A 26,132-nucleotide genomic window follows, 5' to 3' on the forward strand; every position below is an offset into this window, starting at 1 on the left:
TGACAGGGGCGCCAAAAAAGTGCGTCATAGAAACGCAGCGCGGCGCCTTCACCCTGTGTGAATTAAATCGGAGCTGGCAATGCCTGGATTTGATTTTCCAGCTATTTTTATTGTTTAATCTGTGAATGGCGCCTAAACAGGACCCTAAACCTAAATTTCAAGAAGGTAAGATTCGCCATAGGAAAGCTTTGTCTGCTCTAACGGAGTCCTCAGTTGCTCGGCGTATCCTCTCATTCAGCCGCGCAAAGGAAGCGGGCGCTGCCACCGCACAATGGCGCGTGTGCACAGCAAGATGTGTACAGAAAAGCAGTTTTAGCAGAGCAGTGCTAATTGCTTTCTATGAATTGTGCAGATTTGTTTATCAGCAGTCAAGCGCATGCACGACTGCACGTTAGTGCTTTCTGTTATATGTAGCAGTCTTTATACATGCACACAGCTGCTTGTTTCTGCAACAAAACATTAGCTGTTGTCTATGTAGCCCATTAGCTTGTAGCAGGCCTTGTTTACAGGAAGCTCTCGTTATAGCATTGAAGTCCTGGCGGGAATGGTCATATATTGCCATTCATAACACAATGCTAGGAATGTAAGCTTAGAGCTGTTTTAAATTATTTATGTTGCTAATGAGGCAATAGAGGCTTCAACTCATTAAACAACCACGAGAGAGGTCCGGTTACTGAACGAAGCGTTCTTCGGAATCGAATCTTTTTGAACATGGTACAGTGTCAGTGACCGTCTAAATGATTAGTTCATGAATTAATTGCTTCGATTCATTGAACAAAGGATCGTGTCTTTCGATTCGTAATGAGCTGATAATAAACACGGAGAGTAAACCGAGGCTTTGACTGACAAATCAAACTTGGCTGTATGACATTTTTATATACACACAGAAAACATGACTAAATGGCGTTTTATTAAAACTTGCGGAAACATTTTAAGCTAAGATTTCATTTGGTATTAATTAATAGAAATGCAAATTATGTTTTGATTTTAAATAAGCAGGCAGAAATTGGTAAATTACAATGAACACTTATATTAATGTGTTTTTAAATTTGTTTTGTGTTATGACTTTTGAATGCATATTAAAAATATACACTATGAACATTATCGTGTTTATACACGTTTTCATATAATTAAACGCTTTCTTTATTTGTGTACCTGTGGACCTCATTACACATTAATGTTTCTGATGTGTTTCAGGTGAACGAGTGCTGTGCTTTCATGGGCCATTGCTATACGAAGCTAAGGTATCTGTCTGAGTCATCCATGCCGTTTTGCATCCTTCAAAAGCCCATTTTAATATTTAATATAGCCTAAAATATATTTTTTGGTAGCAATAGCATGAAGGAAATTTCCTTTTTTAGTGGTTTTGTAGATAAGGATTTATGCCTTTTGATATTGTTTTCTGTATTAAGTTGAATAAAATAGGCACAGCTTCCATTTTTTTTCTAAATCTCAGTGTAAAAGATGTTTTGTCATCCTCATTTATTTTCATGTGAATGGACTGTTTTCTTCCCCCAGATTATTTTAATGTTCAACATTATTTAAATTGTATTAGTCATTTTATTATTTTTGAACTGTCGTCCTCTGAAAGATGATTTGGATGTTTATACATATTTTGTCTTTCCTCACAGTGTGTAAGAATCAATATCAAGGACAAACAAGTGAAATACTTTATTCATTACAGTGGATGGAATAAGAAGTAAGTTATGTATTCAAGATGCTGGTTTGAATGGATGAAAATTCAGTGGTAGTTAGGACGCATTTAAAATCCCTGTTATATAAGTTAAAATGGTTAATGTAGTTTCTGCCAATTACCATGTGAGTTGGTCACCTAATTCTAAGAATGTGTGTACAATTGTTTCTAGCTGGGACGAATGGGTTCCTGAAAGCCGTGTGCTCAAATATGTGGACAGTAACCTGCAGAAACAGAAAGAGCTTCAGAAGGCAAATCAGTGAGTAATAAAGTTTAGAAAGAACACGTGGCATAAAATGGATCTTTAAAAGAAATCAGTTGATTAATGCACATAACGCTTCTATATCCCTATTATATTTTGTTATCAAGAAATGGTTTATGCAGTCTGTGATGCATGTTTATCTTTTGATGAGAAAAGTTTTAATGCAAAATATTGTTTTTCAGAGACCATTATGTTGAGGGAAGGATGAGGGGTGTCGCACCGAGCAAGAAAATCGCTGCTGTGCAGCAAAAAAATGTAGATGTGTGAGTGTTACTTTGTCAGCTTTTACTGTTTGAAGTGCCCTCAAATGAACTCTGCTTCTTGCCTCATCTAGATTTTTTTTTAAATAAACTGTCAAAACTGCAAACTCCTGTTTAACTGGTGCATATTTAACCATGGACTTTCTATTCGTTTTACCAGAAAAACAAAGAACAAGAAGCAAAAGAGTAAGTTCCAATTCCCTATGCAAATACTGATGTATTTTGAACTGCCAGTCAAAGCAGTTTGACTGAACCTTCTGAGTATAGATGTATTTAAATAACCATTTAAAGAGTTTCACAGTTAGTTTACACACGTCATGTTGTTCTCTAAGTTGTATTTGTCAAAACGTTTAAGCAGATGCAATAAAATTCATACATTATTATACATTGTGGTTTGGAGTCATTGAATATTAACTGATAACAATCTCTTGTCTTGTTTGCTTCTCAGCACCAGGTGCTGGAGAGGGCACTAGCACTGGGGACATGCCTCACCCCCCACGCAAGAAGAGGGCACGTGTTGACCCAACTGTGGAGAGTGTATGTCAGTTCAAAGCCTGTTTAAATTATTTAGAGTTTGTGTTTTAACAGAAGTTTAAAGTGAGGCTGTTTTTGACTCCAAAACTGGGTTTGCATGCAGGAGGAGACTTTCATTAACAGAGTAGAAGTGAAGGTAAAAATTCCTGAAGAGTTAAAACCGTGGCTGGTAGATGACTGGGACCTGATCACTAGACAGAAGCAGGTAACGACAAACATCCTCCCATGCTTCATCCAACTTTATTGCATAATAATTAAACTACAGAATGCTGTCTAAAGCAGCAACTACACATTTATATGATGAACCATTTTTCCAGCTGCACATTTGCAGAAAATTTCCTGGATATCTGCATAAATTGGTCGTACAATTAAATTTTGAATTTTGAAATATAATGGTAAGTTCAACTTCACACCATGTCGTAATTAGCGAAATTTCTAGATGACAATCTGTGACGTGGAATTATGGAATTCTTGGGCGACCTGCGTTTAAGTGTGTGTGTGTGTATATATATATATATATATATATATTAGCAAGATATAATCTTGGCAAGATATAATAGAAGCGAAAATAATCTTTAAAGTAAAATTAATTTGTAATATGAGTAATCAAATAATAGACAAAACTACAATCCATCAGGTATAGTAAAACGTATAGTTTTAGTAGGACATTAAATGTATTTAACTATGTGCTAGTCACGTTAAAGTGTTTTTGGTCTCTTTATTTTTTAGATTACTGCATTATTCAGACATTAACGTTAGTCATTAGTTTTATGCATGCATTATTGAACAAAAATATTACAAAGGTAACTACTGAACTACATTTTACTGTTGAGACTTCCACAGAGTTTACAGGTTGTAATTGAGTTCTATGAAGACATTAACTTTTTACAAGTCTTAATCTTGTAATTACGCTAATTCTGACATGGTATGAACATGCCTTAATGTGCATTGTGAAAATATTTGTGGTTTTATTTCTTTTTTGTTTAGCTTTTTCACTTGCCTGCAAAAAAGAATGTAGATGATGTCCTTGAGGACTATGCAACTTACAAGAAATCAAGAGGAAACTCTGATAACAAGTATGTTTGTATGCCATATGTAAAAATAATATTCTTATCCAGTTAGTTGAAATCACCATTGTACAAATGATTCATTTGTTGTGTAAATCATCTCTGTTGTAGAAATTCACAAATAAGATGTAGAGAGAGTTTCTAAAGAGATACTTGATCTCTACTCAGGGAATTTGCTGTGAATGAGGTGGTTGCTGGAATCCGCGAGTACTTCAATGTCATGCTGGGCACGCAGCTCCTCTACAAGTTTGAGAGGCCACAGTATGCAGAGATCCTAGCAAACCATCCAGATACATCCATGTCGAAGATCTACGGAGCGCCACACCTGCTGAGGCTTTTTGGTATGAACTTGAATGCTAATTATATTTTGAAACCTAATTGTACCTTTAAAATCAGAGCAACCAGTCAATTTCAGATATTTTAGAAAAAACAAAATGTTAAATGTGAGCTTCGAATGCTACGAAGTTGTTATAGGAAGATGCATATTAATCCATGCCCATAATCACATCCTCAAAGCTTAAAGTAATCCTTAATCAGTGTCTGTATCTCAGAGGATGTTTTAATTGACATTATTAGTGATTTATAGCCTCTTCTGTGTCCTCTGACAGTGAGAATTGGCGCAATGCTGGCCTACACACCTCTGGATGAGAAGAGTCTGGCCCTGCTTCTCAGCTACCTACAAGATTTTTTAAAGTAAGCAGACATGACAAATCCCCGACAGTAAACTGCTGCCGCATTTATACAGTCATGGCCAAAAATATCGGCCCCTTTAGTAAATATGATCAAAGAAGGCTGTGAAAATTAATCTACATTGTTAATCCTTTTGATCTTTTATAAAACAAATTCACAAAATTCTAACCTTTCATTGGATAAGAATTTAAAATGGGGGGGAAATATCATTATGAAATAAATGTTTTTCTCAAATACACGTTGGATGCAATTATTGGCACCCCTAGAAATTCTTATGAGTAAAATATCTCTGAAGTATATTCCCATTCATATTCACAATTTTGAGCACACCAGCGTGATTATGAACATGAAATTATCCAGCCATGGCTTCCTGTTTCACAGAAATATAAACAGGAGGGAAAACAAAGCCCAAATTCCCTTAATCATCCATCACAATGAGAAAAACCAAAGAATATATTTCTGATGCACAGCAAAAGATAATTGAGCTTCACAAATTAGTGAAGTGGCTTTAAGAAAAGAGCTAGAGCAGTGAAAATTCCCATTTCCACCATCAGGGCAATAATTAAGAATTTCCAATTCAAAGAAAATGTTACGAAACTGCCTGGAAGAGGACGTGTGTCTGTATCGTCCTAATGCACGGTGAGGAGAGTTTGAGTGGCTAAAGACTCTCCAAGGACCACAGCTGGAGAATTGCAGAAAATAGTTGTGTCGGGGTCAGAAAACCTTAAAAAAAAAATGGTCAAACAGCACCTACATCACCACATGTTGATTGGGAGGGTTTCAAGAGAAATTCTCCTCGCTCATCCAAAAATAAACTCCAACATATTCAGTTATCAGACACGACTGGAACTTCAAATGGGACTGGCTTCTATGGTCAGATGAAACTAAAAAATGAGCTTTTTAGCAGCAAACACTCAAGATGGGTTTGGTGAACACAGGGATAAAAAGTACCCCATGTGTACAACAAAATATACTGCTGTATTTTTGATGTTGTGGGCCTATATTTCTGCTGGAGGTTGTGGACATCTTGTTTAGATGCATGGCATCGTGGATTCGATCAAATACCAACAGATGAAAAATCAATAAGTGACTGACTCTGTTAGAAATCTTATAATGGGCCATGTTTGGATCTTCCAACTGTACAATAATCCAAACACAAACCTCAAAAACAACACAAAAATGGTCACTGAGCTCAATACCAAGCTTCTGCTGGCAATTCCAGTCCTCTGACCTGAACCCTATAGAAAATGAGTGGTGAACTGAAGAGAAGAAGCACCAACATGGAGCTGTGAATCTAAAGGGTCTGGAGTGATTCTGGATGAAGGAATGGTCTCTGATCTCTTGTCAGGTGTTTTCTAACCTCATCAGGCATTATAGGAGAAAATTTTGAGCTGTTAAACTGGCAAATGGAGGTTTCAGAAAGTATTGAACAAAGGGTGCTGTTAATTGTGACCGATGTATTAGAGAAAAACATTTTTCATAATGATATTTCCCCCCATTTTAAATTCTTATTATCCAATGAAAGGTTAGATTTTTTTTTTTTGTTTGTTTTTTTTAAATAAAAGATCAAAAGTATTAACAATGCAGATTAATTTTCACAGCTTTCTTTGATCATATTTACCAAGGGTGCTGATATTTTTGGACATGACTATACATCATTAATAGGCATATCATAAATACGCCTATTTATGAAGTATTGACACATTTCAAATGATTTTCAACAGTTGTTTTTTTTGCGTCCAGTGTAGACAGACTTTAGCTGTTGCGGCACGACAGGTGTAGACACGGTGTAAGCCTCCTTTTGTTCCACAGACGTTTTCCTCTTTTGTTTTTTATCCGCAATCTCTATCTTTCTGTCATCACTCGGCTAATGTCCGTCATGTGCACTGAGCGCTCTCTCCTCGGCATCATGAGTAGATACGCCCCTTACTGTTGATTGGCTACAAGTTTGTTTTGGTACTCGGCCCGACTCAGTTTTCTAAAGTGTTTTTGAAAAAATACATACCCCACCTTTAAGATCAATTTATTTAAAAATGGATCTTTATATATTACTTGCAGAAAGTAACTGACTTTTATGCTCAATTTAGGTATTTGGTGAAGAATTCATCGTCTTTGTTCAGTGCAAGTGACTATGAGGTTGCACCTCCGGAATATCATCGCAAAGCTGTCTGAGGGCAAAGGCAGCGAGGATGTTTGGTGCTACGTTCTGATCCTCTTTTTTTTTTTTTTTTTTTTTTCTCCATCAGTCTTGTGGAAGATCTTAGTGCCCACAACATCAGTCAATATTGATTCAGTACTTTAAGGATGATGTCTGGTATTCCAGATAAGGATTAAATCTCTTCAGAAAGCTGCTGGTAATTGCTCCCATTTTATTAATCTTTTTTTTTTTTTTTTTTAGTTCATGTATTATTGATAAACAGAACCTGGTCATGTATAGGTGAAATGCTGCATCAATATATATATATTTTTTTTTTTTCTTCAAACATGTCAGTCAATAAATTGTTCTTCTCAGCTGTGACTCTGCTGTATTCTTACACTAGACTCTTGCCAGTTTTCATAAAATTGTAATAACTTTAACGATGGCTCACATCTTGATGTTAAAAGAAAAAGGTTATGTAGCAGTAGCAATTCAGTGGTGTGCAGCCACATTAAAGGAGATGCCATCGCATTTAAAAATGTATAGTCTTTGAAGAGTCCAAGCCTCTGTTTTTAGTTCTTTGCTTGCTTCAGTCTAATATACATTCGGGGGATTTGCAATGGTAACCTTTGAGTATGTTGTCTGAAATATATTGTAAAATTTAAAGAGCATGTTACAGTACTGATGAATATAATTTTACAGCATACTCCAAATGTTCAGTAAGCAACACTGGCTAACTTGAGAGTGTAGCTCAGCTTCACCTAACATACTGCAGTGACCGTTAAAACACTTGTAGAACTGCTTTTTGAGAAATACAATGGCAAAGGCAATGAATACACTGTTTGGGCGGCTGCTGTTGCATAGAGCATTTTAAGGGTGGAATGAATGAGGTCTTTCAAGAGGCTCATGTTTGAAACGGGTTTGTCTACTGGATTTGGCAAGTTCCCAGACTTGAGCTAGAGCCACTCAAACATCATAAAATGACAGACTTTACCTCAAAGATATACCATAAAGACACTGGTGTTTAATGTATTGGAAGTAGAAGCAGCATTAGTAGTGTTGTTCAGTCTTTCTGTACTTGGACAAAATAAATGAATCTCCTTTTGTTAATATGTTCAGAAGGTTGATGCATGATACCACAAAGAGGATGGGATTCGCAAGATGTGATTCATAACCATAGACTGTAAAAAAAAAAAAAAACATACACGAGAGGCTCTTCTGTAAAGAAGCTGCAAAAAGCTTAGGTCATATCTAGAGGTGCAAGCACCAAATTGAGTTTCTTCAGAGACAGTAAATGAAAGAATTTGGAAGCCAGACCAAACACACACACACACACACACACACACACACACACACACTTTTACAGACACTAGGTGGCGCTATAATGGATAATTTATACTTTCATTAATAACTCTGGAACCTGAAAATTACTGGCCTTTATCTTGTGAGAGCAGTGTCTTTAAAACCTGGTACATATGGACAACAGGTAGCGCATATATCTAGGCGTTTCCACAAAAAGTGCAATATCATAAATACATGTTTATTTAAATCATATGATGAATTAAAAACATAGCCATATTTCCAACCAATCACTGATGACGCAACTGTGTTTACAAGTTTGCAAACAGGAGTAGCTTGCTGACAGTATTACTCGAAGCTGTATCCAAAACAAACACTCATTGTCGAGCTGGTTTTGAAGGCATCTATAGAGTCTGTGGAATCTGTAGCCCACAAATCATGTGAATCAGCTTTTCTACGGTATGACCTTCATACGGAGACTCCCAGTGCACGCCGATTGGCTCATAGTTACACAGTTTTCCTGATGATTGGTTCATGGGAGTGCGTCAGGTCTCAATAGAGCCTGAACCTTGTAACCGAGGGGTGGAATGAAGTTTGCAGGCAAACTTTGACAAGAGACGCAAATTTGGACATCTGTACAAGTGCACTGGGCTTACTTACTGTTACACTGGAACTATGAAAAGTTTAAAACAACGACTTAAGAAAAACGAGGTAAACATTAGATACAAGTTTTACTGTTTCGAAAAGCTTGTCAAGACTTTGGACCAAGCCCTAATATGTCCTCAATCTGAGCGTGTGTAATAATGGGGCTGTGGGTGGTCAGTCTGCGCGTGGTTGTACTGTAAGTTGCATATTAGTTTGTTGAACACCAGTAATGAATTATGTTTATGTCTAAAGTGATAAGGACTCTACTTCTCTCCAGACTCGTTTATCATATCTTCAGAAATTACGCGAAAGCTCAGTAGTTGATTTTATCGCCGCATTTCACCTATGCCTGTAGTAAAACCTTTTGCGCATGAGTGAGTGAGACAAGCAGAGATTGTTTACTGTTGCACTGGAATACAACTGTAGAACCATTTCACAAATATTGTTTATAATTTTATCATATTTCTTTAGGATGTGGTAGACTAAGGCTCTTTGAATAACTGTAATAATATGGCCATATGGAATTACAATGCGGTCAACAGACCTGTAACTACTTCATAATGCGGTTATTGAAAATAATAGACAGATGAACGCCTGTCAGCCAATCAAAATCAAGAATTCAGCATCACCTTGGCGTAAACCAGAGCCATAAACTACACTACAGGATAGTTCTATAGTCCTGAATGCTGATTGGTCAATATAGCTTTCCAGCTTGCGATATTGCACAATATAGTAGTAATGCTCACTTTTAAATTATGCATAGCAACGTTATGTTATTTTGGGAGGAAATATATCATATTGTGGAATTTTAAAATAGGTTTTAAATTAAAACTGGAGATTTGTTTTTTTTTTTTTTGTTAAATTAAAACAAAGGAAGTGTTTATTAGCAGAGCCAAACAGACAATGATAAAACTGATTACACTTCCAGTAATGGCTCTGTAGAGCTGCAGTAGAATAGGTTGTGAAATATTGAATATTTTTTATATTTGCCATTGTCTCAGAGTACAGAATGGGGAAAGTATGATGAGCGTCTGATGAAGGCAGCAGAGAATGGAGATATAGAGAAACTCACAGCCACACTCAAGAAAGGAACCAGCCCCACCAAACTAGACCCAGAGGGCCATTCTGCGTAAGTGCCACTTTCAAATAACCATCTTTTACGTGATGCTGAAAAATACCGTCCACTGTACAGAGAGCAGTATTTAGTGCTCTTTACTGAGAATAATTTCCCACATAAGTATGATTTATATTTTTTACTTGTCAAGCAAAACTGACTGACATAACATTTTTGCAAAGACAGCTCATTTTAAAGTCAGTCAGCATCCTCTATGGGTCTGTGCACTACTGAGCTCATTCCCGCACTATGTTTTGAAGTGGAAGCGAACCCCTCTATGAAGGGCTCTGGGATCAAGTGGTCTTGCGATCTTTGATTTGACATGAATCTCAAAAATATATCTCTTTCCTCCCTGCTGGGACTCCTGTGCTTACTTCATCTATATGCATTTCATCACTCGTATCTTGCCAAAAAAGATAGCTTTTTAATAAAAGTGCAAATGTCCAGCCAGGGAATGAGGGAAAGGATTTTGATAGCCTTATTTTTTGTTCCCTCGTCCTCCACTGCAATGCACAATGCCTTGATTGTTGTTGAATTTATTTCCAGTAGCTGCATCTGAATGAAAAGTAGGGAGTCTGTAGCACTCAAGTTTTGTAGTGTTTTTCTTCTTTTGCATTTGAATTGCCTGGATCATGAGTGGCACATATACGCTAACCTAAGTCTTTACTGCTAAACAAATTTTGAAGCAATTTCAACCTTAATGCTATTTAAATCCCGCTTCTGCATTGGTTTACTCTTACATTTTTCCCTTAAGGATAAGCTATCTAGCATGCCATGTTTGCTTTGTGCAGACTTCTGTATTCCTTTATTGTATAATTGACAAAGCTATGGTACTGCTTCCACAATCTGTAATGAGATCTTTCCTCCATGGGCCTGCCGCACACTTGTGGTGATAAATACTAGTATGGGATAAACAAAACACACAAATAAATGTTGAACCTCCAAGAAGTATAATAAGTATATATATTTTTTCAGAATCAAGCTAAAAAATAGGAAGTTTTCATTTTTTGGAAAATAATGTCAAAATATGTAGTTTTCTGGTCCCCTCACCTTGCTAAAACCTGTTTAGTTACCTCATTTTCACTGTAAAGTGTTTTGTGTGAATGATTTTGCTTTGCAGCTTGCTTTTTCATGTTCAAAATTATGACTTTATTCTCCAAATATAAATTTAATCTCATATTGCAAAGATTTGATTCTCGTGTTGCTACAACTTTGTTCTGGTAGTTTTGAATTCATTCTCAAAATATTGCAACTTTAAATCTCAAAATCCTAGGACTTTATTCTTAGACTTTTGTCTTTGTTCTGAAAATATTACAAGTTTATTCTTGTATTGCTACGAGTTTATTCTCATAATATTGACAATCTCAAAATAATATGAATTTAATCTCATAATCTTATTTTGTAACATTTTTTATATGTTACTAAACAGTAATAGCAAGACTATATCCTCTCTGCATGCTTCATAGATAGAATAAAATTAGGCTCATGATACAGGGGGCAACTTTTGCTTGGGCACTTTTCCATTGAAAATGTGTAACAAATTTCTATCTGCATATTTTAGATCGGCCGTGGGCTCTGTGTCTCACCTGGTTGCTCACTGACAGCAACATTTCCCAAAGTTGCCCAGCAACATTGCTCAAAAAGTTGCACCGTGTATCATCAGCCTTAGATTAAAAAAAAAAAAAGCTTCATGCTAGCTTAGAAAACAGTTCCTATATTAATGTTTGCTGCTTCTGTTATTTGGTTTAGATATTCTCTCTTTTTATTTTTATTTTTTCAAAATGAAAGGAAAACGCAAGGTTTTAATAAGTCCTTTATTTTTCATACCTGACTAGACAGTTGCCCATCCCATTTACAATGGAGCTATGTAAGGTGTAAAAGAGATTCCTAACTAGTGAAACAGGAATATGGAAAGCAGAGAAGTTGTTCCGCAGAGTAAACAAATTATCATACAGTAAATCTTTCTAACTACATAGGCGTTTAACTAAATCATAAATGTGTAGCACAGCGGTGCTCCAGTGATATGTTTATGGGAGAGTATTAAACAAGGTGTGCAGTGTTACATGCAGCCTGTAATTTTCCTATTTTTCTTCTTTTATCTCTTCAGGTCAGCTGTTTTTAAAGGGGGTTGTTATGCTTTAGGTGTGTCAGGCCTATGACAGGATTTCAGTCATGTCCTGTTTTTATGAAATAGAATATGTATTTTCTTGCCTTGACCTAGCCAGTAAATATGATGGAATAAGAAAATTTAACATTTTTTATTTTAGTTTCTGTGCATTTGATTTTCATTCCTTTAAGATTTATTTTATGCTACACAGTGTGTTTATACCCATTCCTACATCTTGCTAATCCTTCTTTTGTCCTCTATTTCACTTTTCAAATACCAAGTCTTAGTGATCTAATAAACACTGACGTTTCATGCCTGCTTTGTAACTAGGCTCAAGGAGTGGCTGTGTCTATTCTCTGTTGAAACAGGCCTAGGCTGCCACGTTATTGCATGCTTCTTTTCATGTTTCTTGGCTCTTAATACATCCTCATATAATTGGTAAATCACCAGTAAACTCACTTATATGTTGTCGATTTTCATAGAAGTATGATAATATTAATTGTCTGAATATATGCACTGATTCATGTTGTATTTAAATACATAAAATTAAACTATTGATGCTATTGATGGTAATTACACTTATATCTTTTTATGTTATTTTTTAAGGTTTCATGTTGCTGCTAGCAAAGGCCTCTTAAATAGTCTAAATGTTTTCCTGGATAACAATGTCAATGTGAAGGCCGTTGATGCTGCCGGTAAGACTTCCTCTCTCTGCATACTCATATAAAAGTGCATATTTTAAGTAGGTCTGCGTATGACATTCTGTGGTCAAATGTCCACAGACCACACTGAAAAATTGGGATTCAAAATCTAATTTAAACTTGGAAATAAACAAGAAAGTTTAGACTTTGAAAAATATAAAGGAAAGAAACGTTATGGCTTAAAATGAATACAATTCTGCACTATTTGTGGGTTGCTAATCAAACTATTAAATAAGCAAATTAGTGAACTTGATACTCATGCAAGTAACCGAATGTTGTTGTTTCCGTTGAAGCCCAAGAAGCTCTTTGGATCATTTTCAAATCATGCTGGAGAACATGATCATCAGGCTTTAGATAAACTTGTAGAATTTATGCAGCTTCTGCTGCCATTACAGCAAAAGAGGGAAAAACATTGTATTTATTACGTGCATTTCAGACATTTGGACCTAACTGTATGTTTGTTTGTAAATGTCATTGTTGTTCTTCTCTGCAGGTAAAACAGCTTTGCATCTGGCTGCAGCAGGCGGTCATTCCATGTGTGTGCAAAAGCTACTGCAGGTACCGTCCACTGCGTTCCTCCAGTAACAATCACAGGAAGAGAGACTAATGAGAAACCACATTGGAATGTCACAGCGCTGACATCTAACCAGCCCCTTTAGCTATTGCTCTGCCAAATACTGCTCAATGCTTTCTTTTCTTTTCCCTAGCCTCTATGTTTTGTGCTTTATGTTTAAGGCCCTTGTTTATTTGTTTTCTTCTTTCTCTGGACTTTCTTTTGCTTTTGATCTCCACATAAAGCTGAGCGCTTAAGGCAGGGCCGGAGCAATTTACTTCTCATTTTTGTATCATAGCAACAATTCTTTTGCTCACAAATGCACCATTAAGAATGTGAGGGTGTGTTATCTGGTATGAAAATGTGAATTTTTTTGCGTAAGGCTTTGATGTGACTACAGCAATAATTAAAAGCAAGTGAAAATGAAGGAAATAAATGCAAATGAGCAGTCAATTGCATAAAGTAGCAAAAACAAAATAAAATGCACCCTAAGCATCAGTGTGAAAATTCCACGCTAGCTTAATCAAATGGAATCTGATGATTGAGCCAAATTGCACATGTATATTTGCATGCATGGTGAGAGCATATGGCATTTATGCAATTTACATTCTCCTCAGTTTCTTAGCTTGTTGAGCAGAGAAATATGTAGCCAAACGTAAGCTGTGAAATAAGTCATTTAAGATTTGACAACACATTTTATATCGATTCAGAATGTATAATATTGCTCAGGTGCATGTGTTAATAATTACTTTCTTTTACAACAGTGTAAATGTCCTGTTGACAGCACAGATCTGCAGGGCCGAACAGCTTTGCATGATGCAGGTATGTGGATTTTTTGCATTTTAAGATGTGACAAAATGGTAACACTTTACAATAAGGTTCATTAGTTAACTACATTAGTTAACATTAACTAATAATAAACTGCACTTATACAGCGTTTATTAATCTTTGTTAATGTTCATTTCAACATTTACTAATACATTATTAAAATCTTATTAACATTAGTTAATGCACTGTGAACTAACATGAACTAACAATGAACATCTATATTTTTATTAACTAACGTTAGCGAAGATTAGTAAATACAGTAACAAATGTATTGCTCATGGTTAGTTCATGTTAGTTAATACATTAACTAATGTTTAACTAATGAACCTTATTGTAAAGTGTTACCGACAAAATTGTATCTTAATGTAAAATATTAGATCTAGACACTAATGCGGTCATAATAAAATAAAAAGAAATATTTTATTCTTTTTATTTGTTATTTGTTTTATTTATTTTATTATTATTCCACTTAAATGTTAAAGTTTTCATAATTTATAATACCACATTTGCTATTGTTTTGCAGACTACAATGCATCGTTAAAGCTTCATATTATGCAAATAACTTTCTCAAAATGAAACGTTCTGAAAGTATAAAACAACCACAAACCCTGCTCTTGAACTGTCCTCTCACTCCTGAAGCCTGACATATTATTTAATTCCGATCAAATCCACTATTTAGAAAAGACTTGCATGTGTTTTATTTGAGAAGATGGCAAAACTATGTATAGTTAATATAACATGCTCCACTAACAACTGCACAACAGCAACACATAATTTTAATACCACATTGTAATGTTAGATGGCAGATCTTTGGTATGTTAGAATATAAAATAATTAAATCGATTTGAAATTCTATAGAACATGTATGTGCACGTTTTAGGATTCTAAAGCAAGAAACCTTTTATGAGCATGGCCCTTTGTAACATCTTCTAGATCAATTCACTGACATGAAAAGTGTTTATCTGCAGATGACAAGCTTACAGAACATACCACAAATGAGGCTCTTGACAATGAGTTCTTTTAGTTTCCTTCTTTGCATTTTGGGCGTGTGTCAGATTTATAGTTGTTATTCTTTTGCGCAGATCTTTCATTGTAAGTTCATCAATTACTGCATGGTGATGCACCAAGGACAGATATAGTGTCTAGCTGTCAGGTTTGATCGGAAAATTATAACGTCTTGTGTCTTATTGTTTTTCAGCATATGTAGGCTGCAAAACCGCCATCAAAATGCTCTGTGACAGCGGTGCATCTATTGATGCTGTCGATGCAGTAAGTAGGTTTTGAATCAGCAATTCGTTTCGCACACCGTGTAAGTATAAGAAGCTATGTGAGAAAGAGAGATAGAAGAATTGATTTTGAAATTGAAACCGAAAAGGTGTTGCAATGTATGTTGTGTTGACCTTTGGTACCTTTTTTCAGGATGGAAGATCGCCCTTATTGCTTGCTGCTAAGACAGGCCAACCAGGAGCATGCCAGATGCTTGTGCAATATGGAGCACGCTCTGTTCTTCGAGACAAGCAAAACAAGTAAGTATTTAAAAATGATCAGATTTTATGTTCTGCATTAATAATGATGCATAAAATAAAAAAAATCGAATCTGTATAACCAAAATACCAGAAGAGGAAGATCACATTTTAAATGCAAATGCATATTTATATTCCGTTCCAGTCTGTATACTGATGTGAATCAGCTTGCAACCTAATATGAAAAAGGCCATCTCAGGTCATCCCAGCTGCATTGCGCCAGTGTCCTTAAGAAAACCATCTTCTACAACTTTCCATCGAAGTGGCATACAGTTTCATTTGTTCACTGAATGCAGAAAGCAGCAGTGAAGCTTCACCATAATACTTTTATTTGCTATTCATCAGCATTCAATAAAATAGCGAGTGCAGCAACTATTTTTTTTATCAATATTTGAAATGTAATATTTGAATTTAATATTTTATAAGGATGCAAGAGTTAAATCACAAGAAGTTGATATTAAAAACATTGAATCTGATATTTGGTAATGATATAGCATAATGAGAAATGTACAAGCAATTTTTTTGTCATTTTTGACCAGGAACATCACAAGTGTTTAAAAAATATATAAAAAATCCAAGTAAGCAAAGTCAGTAGGTTCTAGATCAATGTGATAACATTAGGAACAGCATTAGATTTATTTAATAAACAATGTAATAATATAGTTTAGAACATGAACTGCTTTTGATGTGTAATTTAGATAAAGCTCATGCAAGTAAAGACATTGCAGAAAGAATCAGTTTGATTGACCTTATTATTGCCACATCAACTGATCAATCTTTGTTTCTGTGGTCCGTTTTTTGACTTGTTCCCTTATTTTATGTTCTGTATTTGTGTGTGTTCCGACTAGGACTGCGCTAATATTAGCTTGTGAGAGCTCTTGTAAAGAAGCAGTGGAGATTCTCCTGAAGACTAAGGCAGATGTTTCTGCAGTAGACCTTTATGGACACGATGCTTACCACTACGCCAGACTGAGTCAGAAACAAGACTTGATCACACTTGTACAACATGCATTGGAAAAAACCACTAAAGGTAACATGTTCCTTGTCAAACTTTTTTTCCTGTTTTCTAGCAATATAAATTTATAAAGTGGAATGAAATGTTATTTCACCGTGTCAGAACACCATATAATATTGTGACCAGCAAGGCTGTTTTTTTTTCCAGAAAGGCAGTGCAAAATGGTGGTCTTGTTATCCTTACATGTAGCAATTACTGAACTTGCTCTTGCAGGCGGTAGGGGGGTTGAGATTTAAATTTAGACCTGCCGTATCAACCAGCACACTGTCATTTCAGGGTAATGTCATGTCATTTAAGAGAAGTACCTGATAGATTCAGATCCAGCTGTGCTCACAGAAACCTTTCATATCCTAAAAGGAAATCATTTTCAAGAGGTGACTGGTCTGTATTCCTTTTCCAAGAACTGTTTTATTTAAAGAGAGAGGCCTTTCCAAGAGAAATGCTTATTCCAAGGTCACTTATGTCCCTGAAAGATGTTTATTACACCCTTTAAACTTCAATATCTCCAGATAATTAAATGCAGCAATGCAAAAAATTCTTAGTTGAAATGTGCATTAAAAAGAGAAACATCATGAACATAAACATTTCTCCCAATTTTGTTTTCAGCTAAAGAAGCTGCCACTGTTTCGCAGAAGATCCAACAGGTAACATTGACATTTAGCTGACAGTTTAACTGTTTAACATATTTGCGTGCATATTCGCAGTCAAGTTCAAGTATTTATAATCCAAGACAGGAGAGGCAGTTAACAGCAGCCGAAAAGGTCATTGGTTTGCTGCACTCAAGCTAACTTCATCTGTTTATTGATCTTACTGCCATCTAGAGTCTTAAATGCTAATCGCAGTGCACTTTAATTAGGTAGAGCCATCCTAATACCCAGCCACTTGATAACGATTGGTGCTGCTGTCTCCATTTCTACAATGATGGAAATCAATTTGATTAAATTGAATGTTCTTCTGCAGCTGTCGATTGAGAGGAATACTGATTCTCATGCTCATGTGAATAAATCATACATATGTAAAATAATAGTTTCTTACTACTAACATATATACATGATAAACACGCACTGTTGGGAGATAGAATTTATGATGCTGAATTTAAAATTTGTAGATGATGTTTTTGATTATCATAGTGTTTTTCTTTCCAAATACAGGCTAAACCCCCATCAGCAGGGATTGGCCGGACCAAAGCAGGATCGGTAAAGACTGAAAAACCTTTGTCAGAGCCACTAACGGTGAGTTTCTTTAGGGGATGACATTTAAATTAAGGCTATGAGGCAATCATTTTCCTCTCCTGTAGCTGATTGTGGTCCTGTGATCAGTTGTGAATGTCATCAGTAAAAGGTTGTGTCTGAATTACAGAGGGAGCACGGCAGTCACTCCGCTGAAGGTAACTTGGAACACATGTTTTTATTTTATTTTTATCATGGCAGAACATCAGGATTGCAATCAGTTATATCACAAAAGCTTTTCAGGTCTGGGCTCTAATGTTTTAAACATGTTTTCTGTTCCCTGAAGGAAAAGGTGCCAAACAAAGTCATAATCTGGATTCTACACAGGTAGCCTGTCTAACCTGACTTGATCTGTGTCTGCTGTGTTCACCCAAAAATGAAAATTTGATGAAAATGTACTCGCCCTCAGGCCATCCAAGATGTAGATGAGTTTGTTTCTTCATCGGAACCGATTTGAAGAAATTTAGCGTAATATCATTTGCGCACCAGTAGGTCCTCTGCAGTGAATGGGTGCAGTTTTAAGGTAAAAACATCTTGGTGGATTTTTTTATTACAAACATGCAGCTTTTCATTTCACATTTATGATGGACTGGAGATGTGTGGATTATTCTGATGGCACCCATTCACTGCAAGAGGATCCACTGGTGATCAAGTGATGTAATGCTAAATTTCTCTAAATTTGAATTTGCTTTTGATGAACTATTCCTTTAATGTCAGTGACATTAAAGGGTTAGTTCACCCAAAAATGAAAATTCTGTCATTAGTTACTCACCCTCATGTCGTTCCAAACCCATAAGACCTTCGTTGATCTTTGGAACACAAATTATGATATTTTTGATGAAATCTGAGAGCTCTCTCACCCTGCATAGACAGCAACACAACTGAAATGTTCCCAGACCCAGAAACGTAGTAAGTATATCGATAAAACTGTCCATGTGACATCAGTGGCTTAACTTCAATTATGCGAAGCAATGAGAATACTTTTTGTGCGCAAAGAAAACAAAAAATTACATATAAAGCGCTTTCCCCATAACGTAATCTACGTAATCAGCATTCAGGAACGTAAACAATGCTGATTACATTGATTATGTTATAGGGAAAGCACGCGCATGCATCATGTTACGCTCCAAAATGGCGGAAGACGGTGACTCGGGAATTGTTGAATAAATTGTTATTTTTGTTTTCTTTGCTTCACAAAATTGAAGTTGAGCCACTGACGTCACATGGACATGAGTAATTAATGACAGAATTTTCATTTTTAGGTGAACTAACCCTTTAACCTCATAAGCATCCATTTCCTGTTTACACTAAAGGCCTTTGGGGTCATATTGACCCCAAAGACCTTTAGTGTAATTGTAAAAAAAAATACATTTTTAATGATACAAATAATATATCATTTTTTTTGTTTACTTCTCATCTATACATTAATGCTGTGTTTTGGGAGATATGAAGTACTTTTGTACCTGTTTACCACAAAAATCCTCAACTACACCATTAGCTTGCATGTGAAATATTAAATTATTATGAATAAATCTCTTAAATGATTATCTAAATTGAATTTAAATCGTTTCTGGATATTGATCTAGGTGTTAGGTATACAATTCTGCCATCTGATGGTTAGAGAAAAACTTGTAGAAATCACAGTTTTTGAAAGAATAGTGTAATGACCATATATATCCAGCAGAGGCCCATAGAGAGCCATTCGTTTTTCTGAAAGTGGTCAGCTGCTCCTCTCACAACTTTTCTGATATATATTTTGTAAGTATATATTGAAACATTATAAAATACATTAAAAACAGTATTTTTGCCAAAGTTTAGAATTAGTTTTTGTGGTTTGATGTATTTTGAAGAGCCCGTTTTTGCAATAATGCCACATAAATTTGCAGAAATGCCACACAAAATAAAAATAAAATAAAAACATTTTTTTTTACATAAATGTAAATAAAAACAAAAAAAAAACCTAAACTAAACTAAAAAACAACAACTGCAATAAGCAGATATGAATGGTGGGTATGTGTGTAAGAGAGAGTGTGTGTGTTCGTGTGTGTGTGTGTGTGTGTACGTATGTAAATGAGTATGCTCGTTCCACATTGCATTTATGCTCTAGTATCAGGCTTTAGTATCAGGCCAAATTCTATAAAAAATGCTCTTTGTTGCAGTCACACGTGTGTGTTTTTGTGTGTGCACGTGTGCGTGTGAGTGAGCATGTCTTTTCTACATTGCATTTGTGATCTAGTACCAGGCCTTCATTTCTGTGTGAAAATTTTCAGACTTATGCTGGATTTATTATTATTTTTTGACAAATTAAAAAAAAAAAAAAAAGGTTTTTTCGCATTTCCCATTCATTTTCAATTGGGGTCATATTGACCCCAAAGGCCTTATTAGTAAAAAAAAATTACATACCTTCAGAACAACCGAATCAAGCCCTTTGTTTTTTATGTGAATACAGATAAAAAATGTTGAAAAGTAACAAAATCTTATTCCATTGAGATGAAGGGAAACATATTTATTAACTAAAGAAAAGTCGATTGGGGTCATACTGACCCCAAAGGCCTTATAAGGGTTAATATGTAGATTTAGTATAACCTTGATATTTTGCACAGTTTGTCCTTTTATTAGGCAATTAAACTATATTTTACATTTAAAGGGATAGTTCACCCAAAAATGAAAATTGTCATCATTTACTCACCCTCATGTCGTTCCAAACCTGTATGAGTTGCTTTATGTTGAACATAAAAGAAGAAATTTTGAAGAATGCTAGTAATCAAACAGTTGCTTCCAAAAGTTGAGTTCCATTGTATTTCCTTCACTACTGTGGAGGTCAATGGGGACCAACAACTGTTTGGTTCTTCAAAATTCTTCAAAATATCTTCTTTTGTGTTCAACATAAGAAAGAAACTCATACAAGTTTGGAACGACATGAGGGTGAACTAATCAATCATTGAGTATATTTTGTGTGTGAACCAGTAAAAATATAAATGTACTTGTAATACAAAAATTCTACAAGACTTGTTTTCTATATTTGTATATAATTAACAGTAGTAGTAATAATTTATTAATATAATATAGATTTTTATGCAGTGCACCAACTAATATAGTTGAGTGATTTTTATAATGAGAGATTAAAAGGTCATATCCTCACTTGACATGAGCCATCAAAATAAAAATTACTGCAACTGAATTAAAACAGGTAATGATGAAGTAGGAACTACTTTGTTTGTCTATGTGAATTATTAAGGTCAGGCCCACACAGTCAGCTCCTGTGCCAGTGAGATCTGCTCCGATGGAGTTATTGCCCGGTGAAGTGGAGGCCCTTAAGAGAGAACTAAGAGATTCAAGAAGAAGGCAAGAAGCAGCAGAGGCGGAGGTGCACAGGCTGGACACGGCGCTGGCTCTGCGTGCTCAGGAGTATGAAGGACTGAGGAGAAGCAGCGAGCAAGCTCTGCATGCAGCCCATAACCGGTCGTGGGAGCTGGAGGAGGCCCTGGGTGAGGTGCAGAGGAGGATGGCTGGCTCGGAAAGCCGAGTGAGACAGATGCAAGCTCATCTAGTGGCTGTCAGGGAGCACTTGGTGGAAGAGCTGAGAGTCCAGCTCCAAGAGGTCAAAGGTCAGCGGGAGGCAGCCATAGCTGAACTAGGACGGATGCAGAAGGAGCTCACCCAGAGCAGGAGGGAGGTGGAGCAACAGAAGGAGAATCAGAGCTCCTTAATGCAGGAACTTAGTCGGCTTTCCCATGAGCTTCTCAGCAGAGAAGAGCAAATAAATTCACTGAGGACCAGGTTAGCGGAAATGGAGACACAGAAAGCTGAGATGTTGTTTAAAGAAGCTCAAACCCCATCAGAATGGTGCCCCATTCATGAGAAGAGCACTATGACTGATCTCACCACAGAAACCCCTGAACCAACTATAGATCTGGAGAACTACATTAGCAAGAATGAGCACACAGTCATAACTAGCTCACTGAAAGATGCACTGCAACAGGCTGGAACCAAAGCTGATGAGGCTCTACAGAAGTACCAGAGTGCCCAGGAGGACAACCAGAGCCTGCTGAGAGAACTTCAAGAACAAAAGTCTGAGCTGGACACCATACAGGAGGCTCTGCAGGCCAGGTTTGTTCCTGTTGCCTTAATGGAGGAAAAGGAGAAAGAGGTGGAGCGACTCAAACTGGCCCTTGAAGAGAAGGAGAAGCGACAAAACCAGGCCAGTGTGAACATCTCAAACATAAAGGATGAGGCTGTTCAGACAGAAGAACGCAGGCAGCCATGCACAAGTGAAGTACAGCATAACCAAGTATCTTCTTCTACAGGGAGTGACAGAGCAGAATGTGAAGTCACTAGAAGTGCAGTGAAAAATGTGCAGCCAACTGAAAAAGAAAGCAAAAGTAGTGCAACTGAAGACCAGGGGAGCACATCGCAAGATCAAGCTGAAAAGGTGATTATTGCTTTTATATTAGTTATATTAATTTTTCTTGCAGATCCAACCATCCAGAACACTCTGATCACCTTAGGGTTTTGCACAGGGCACATTTTTTCTTCAGGAAATTTAATTGCATATGTTCTCTGTCTCAGTCATCAGTGGAGCATGAGGGACAGAGGTTGGCTCAGGTCAACATCTCAGAACTCATTAGCTCCTGTGGACCATCACAGCCTGACAGCTCCCTCCAGGCTCAGGTCCACAGCCTGCAACAGCAGCTAGAGGTTAGTTACTGATTTCTCTATTCTCTAGGGCTATTTCTTTGAGGTTTTGTTTTGCTGACACTTTCTTGGAGTAGAAAGTTCTGAAAAAATGAAAGTTCTGTCATGATTTACTCACCCTCATGCCATTTCAACAGAAAAGAGGATATTTTGAAGAATGTTTGTAACCAAAAAGTTTTGGTTCCCATCGACTTCCACTGTATTTTTGGTCCACACAATGAATGTCAATAGAAACTAAACTGTTTGGTTACCAACACTCTTCAAAATATATTTCGCATTCCACAGAAAAAAAGACGCAATGACAGAATTTTCATTTTTGGGTGATCTATCCCTTTAAGTGTAAGTAAAGGTTTTATCCAAAAAAGAAAAATCATGTACTCCAATTCATTTTCTAAACCTATATGAGTTTCTTTCCTCAGTGGAACACAAAATGAAAACTGGGCCAACATGAAGTGAGAAATTTATGACAGAATTTTCATTTTTGGCTGAACTGTTTCTTTAAACGTACAGCTTTAATAAACCTCATGGAGAAATGAAAACTTGGTCTAGAAAAATACTTCTGCACACAAATACAACATCATAAAACAAAAAGAAATACATTATGAAACCCAAGACAATAAAAACACATGATACAGTCCCAGCAGTTACAAAATATTGTTAAAAAATACTAATAAATAAACCAATTTATGCAAGGTGAATTTGTAATAGCAAGAACAGAGTTTGATCAAATTATTATTAAAATATGTTTTGTTTTGATTCATGGAATATTCTGTGTGCTGTCTTTGTGGAGAAGAGAAAGCACAGCATATCTAAATTCACCAAATTCAAATCAGTTTGCTAGTAGAGATTTTGTGCTGTTGCATAGACGGACATCTTATGCTCTACTCCATGGGGATGGAAATATGCTGGCAATATGTTACAGTAGCATGTTTCTTAGCAACAAGGACATCAGTGGACATGAGACATCCATGAGATGGGTGGCTGGAGAGGTCTTCACCTTGGCAGACTTAACAGAAGCAATTTTTACAATCCCACAGAGTAACATGAAATTGTCCTGTGGTATTAGAAGAAATCTGCAGCGACTGTGATCAAAAACAGCATTCCACATGAATCACTCTCCAAAGACATCTTAATTTTCATCAAAATAACTCTCGTTTTCCCCCCCCAATGCTTTTACAGTTATCCAACAAAAAAGAGCACTTTATGACCTGTATTGTCCATTTCTAAATGAAATGTGGGTTTATGCATTATTCATTTTTCTTTCGAATCTCTTGGGAAATCCAATGCATTATGAACTCCTTCTTTTCTTTTCTTATTGTCAGGACTGTGAAAAACATTACAAACATGTGCTTTCAGTATACCGAACACGTTTGCTCAGCGCTGCACAGGTAACATTTTACTTTTGTATAATGTATATCATCTAATGTTCTTTCAAAGCACACCCATGAAGATGGTAGCGTTTCTGCTTCTGAAGCTTTGTTTTTTTTTTGCAGGGTTACATGGATGAAGAAGCCAGAGTGGCTCTGCTTCAGATTGCCAAGATGAAAGAGGAGTGTGTGTGTTGAGCATTCTGTGTGTGTGTGTGTGTGTGTGTGTGTGTGTACGCAACTGCTTAAAGGCAAGGTCTTTTAGATTTTTTAATGTCTTTGAAAGAAGTCCTATGCTCACCAAGGCTGCCTTTATTTGATAAAAAAAAAAAAACAAACAAAAAAAAAACAGTAAACAGCAATATAGTGAAGTTATATTTGAATTTAAAATAATTATTTTCTATTTAAATGTGTTTTCATTTGTATTTTTCTATAATGCAAGTGCTGAATTTTGAGTCTTACTCCATTATTCCGTGTCATGTAATCCTTCAGAAATCATTCTAAAATTCTAATTTGGTTCTTAAGAAACATTTCCTATTGTCAATGTCAAGAACAGTTGTGCTGCTTAAAATTTTGTGGTAACTGTGATGCACTTTGTTTTCAGTTCAAAGTTACATAGTTATATATTAGTAATTAATTCTTTAACAGAAAACAAAAAATCTAATTTAGTGTAATTTAGGTTTTATATGTTGCCCTTTTATTATGAAATGTCTTGTGCAAGTTAACCATGGTTCTTTGTTACTAATTTAACTCACAAATAAACTATCAAAATATTGAAATTTAGCTACATCTGTTTTTTTTTTGTGTGGGTGAAGTTAAAGGTCAAGTGTGTGATTCTAATGGTTGAGTAATATATGTAGAGGGGTGACAGATTTCTGATGTAAAGTTAATAAGCCATTCTACCTGTTGTAGCAACTGAGATAAATAAAATAAAGATAAATGTTTAAATATATACATACACACACACACACACACACACACACACACACACACATATATATATATATATATATATATATATATATATATATATGTGCCATGGTCTGTCTGAATATTCGATTCTGATTGGCTGGCAGGTGTTGATTAAATTAGTTGAACTGCACAGGTAGTTCCAGGTCAGTTTAATCACGTTCTATATTAATGCGTTTCCTATAAACATTGGTAACCATAGTAACATACAGTTACAGTTGAATAGTAATAGAGACGAAAATAACCGTCATTTTTATCGTTCCGGTCAAATATTGCAGCACAAATATTGTTAACATCTTTAATATGTGAATGCTGGGAAATGACCATGACCTCCCCTGCGCGTCGGGCGGTTCTTCGGCTCCACGTCTTGCATTCAAATCGTTTAATGCACAGCTAGCCGTTGATTATCCCTTACACACACACACACACACACACACACATATATATTAAAAACTGCCACATTGACGATACCCGCGAACCAATGAGGTTTGTGTGCAATTTTATGGCACTTTATGTAGTGCTTGACAGTTGTAATCATTATTCTCTCAGCCATCATTCTTGTCTTTCCCGGACAAAAGAGGGGTGAGTGACAGAATTTTCATTTTGAGCTAATTGCTCTTGCAAAAGATTGTCAACTTTTTGTATATTATTTTGGAATATTGTACGTGCCACTTAATTTAAAAAAAAAACACACACAGACACACAACAATGCAGGCTTACTAACAAAGGTTTGAACAGAGTTTAACAGTAAAATGATATTATTTTCCTGTAAACCACTACATGGCAGAAAAACTTGGCGTAGCACTTTCCAAAACAACTGATTTTCAAGATGCACGTGCAAATGTGGCTGATCCTAGACGCTATCGTGGGCAGCAGTGCAAAGTTGATTTTGTGCTTGGTCTAATATTTGATGTTTATTAAAATATTGTAGATTTTAGCTTAAGCAGCAAATGAGAATCGCTAAAATTATTGAATATATTTTGAGACAAAGGTCTTCTTAATGATTTTCAGTTTTTTCTAAGATAATTAAAGCAACAGTTTTTAAATAACTAAAGAATATGTAAAAGTGTGGTATTTGGGGTAAAAAGCACCCTTGCTGTTGTGGCTAAAGGCACAATAATTAACATAATTATTTTAAGGCTGACTTTTCCATTTGTTGACATGACATGGTTAGATTCAGATGGTAAATACCCTATCATATATTATGCTGGGTGTCCATCCTAGAGATAATCACCATGTTTAGAATGAAACCATCATATTTAAAAACATGATATTAATCATATCATATAATAAAATATAATTTGTTACTACTTTAAATCTAAATTAAATTATTATAGGATCTCCTTCAATACTTTCAGAATCTTTACTTTTTAAAATGATTTTGTTTCTGTTTTTTAAAATATGTTTTATATTAACATATTTTAATGACAGTATATTTATTGAA

General features: G+C 35.8%; 2 protein-coding genes across 4 annotated transcripts; both read left to right on the plus strand.

Annotated features, from left to right (window-relative positions):
* Window positions 1-6,980, plus strand: morf4l1 (mortality factor 4 like 1). Its single transcript, XM_058751552.1, has 12 exons — window positions 1-165; window positions 1,198-1,244; window positions 1,632-1,699; window positions 1,866-1,952; window positions 2,138-2,218; window positions 2,376-2,401; window positions 2,664-2,752; window positions 2,853-2,954; window positions 3,737-3,825; window positions 3,985-4,157; window positions 4,425-4,509; window positions 6,594-6,980. The coding sequence occupies exons 1-12, from the start codon at window positions 126-128 to the stop codon at window positions 6,676-6,678; spliced, it is 972 nt and encodes a 323-aa protein (XP_058607535.1). The 5' UTR covers window positions 1-125; the 3' UTR covers window positions 6,679-6,980.
* On the plus strand, window positions 6,724-24,498 carry uacaa (uveal autoantigen with coiled-coil domains and ankyrin repeats a). Of its 3 annotated transcripts, none has more exons than XM_058751550.1 (16): window positions 6,724-6,860; window positions 9,589-9,716; window positions 12,415-12,503; window positions 13,003-13,067; window positions 13,827-13,884; window positions 15,089-15,159; window positions 15,310-15,416; window positions 16,262-16,443; window positions 17,035-17,072; window positions 17,580-17,660; window positions 17,788-17,815; window positions 17,944-17,984; window positions 20,896-22,089; window positions 22,227-22,355; window positions 23,675-23,740; window positions 23,846-24,498. In XM_058751550.1, exons 2-16 carry the CDS (start codon window positions 9,622-9,624, stop codon window positions 23,915-23,917), a joined length of 2,316 nt encoding a protein of 771 aa, XP_058607533.1. In that variant the 5' UTR covers window positions 6,724-6,860; window positions 9,589-9,621; the 3' UTR covers window positions 23,918-24,498. The 3 variants fall into 3 exon arrangements, with proteins under 3 accessions (XP_058607533.1, XP_058607531.1, XP_058607534.1); XM_058751548.1 differs by lacking the exon at window positions 6,724-6,860 and adding an exon at window positions 8,491-8,653; XM_058751551.1 differs by lacking the exon at window positions 6,724-6,860 and adding an exon at window positions 8,675-8,783.
* Window positions 24,499-26,132: the final 1,634 nt, after the last annotated feature.

This window comes from Onychostoma macrolepis, chromosome 18, assembly GCF_012432095.1.
Source record: "Onychostoma macrolepis isolate SWU-2019 chromosome 18, ASM1243209v1, whole genome shotgun sequence".
Lineage (NCBI taxonomy): Eukaryota > Metazoa > Chordata > Actinopteri > Cypriniformes > Cyprinidae > Onychostoma > Onychostoma macrolepis.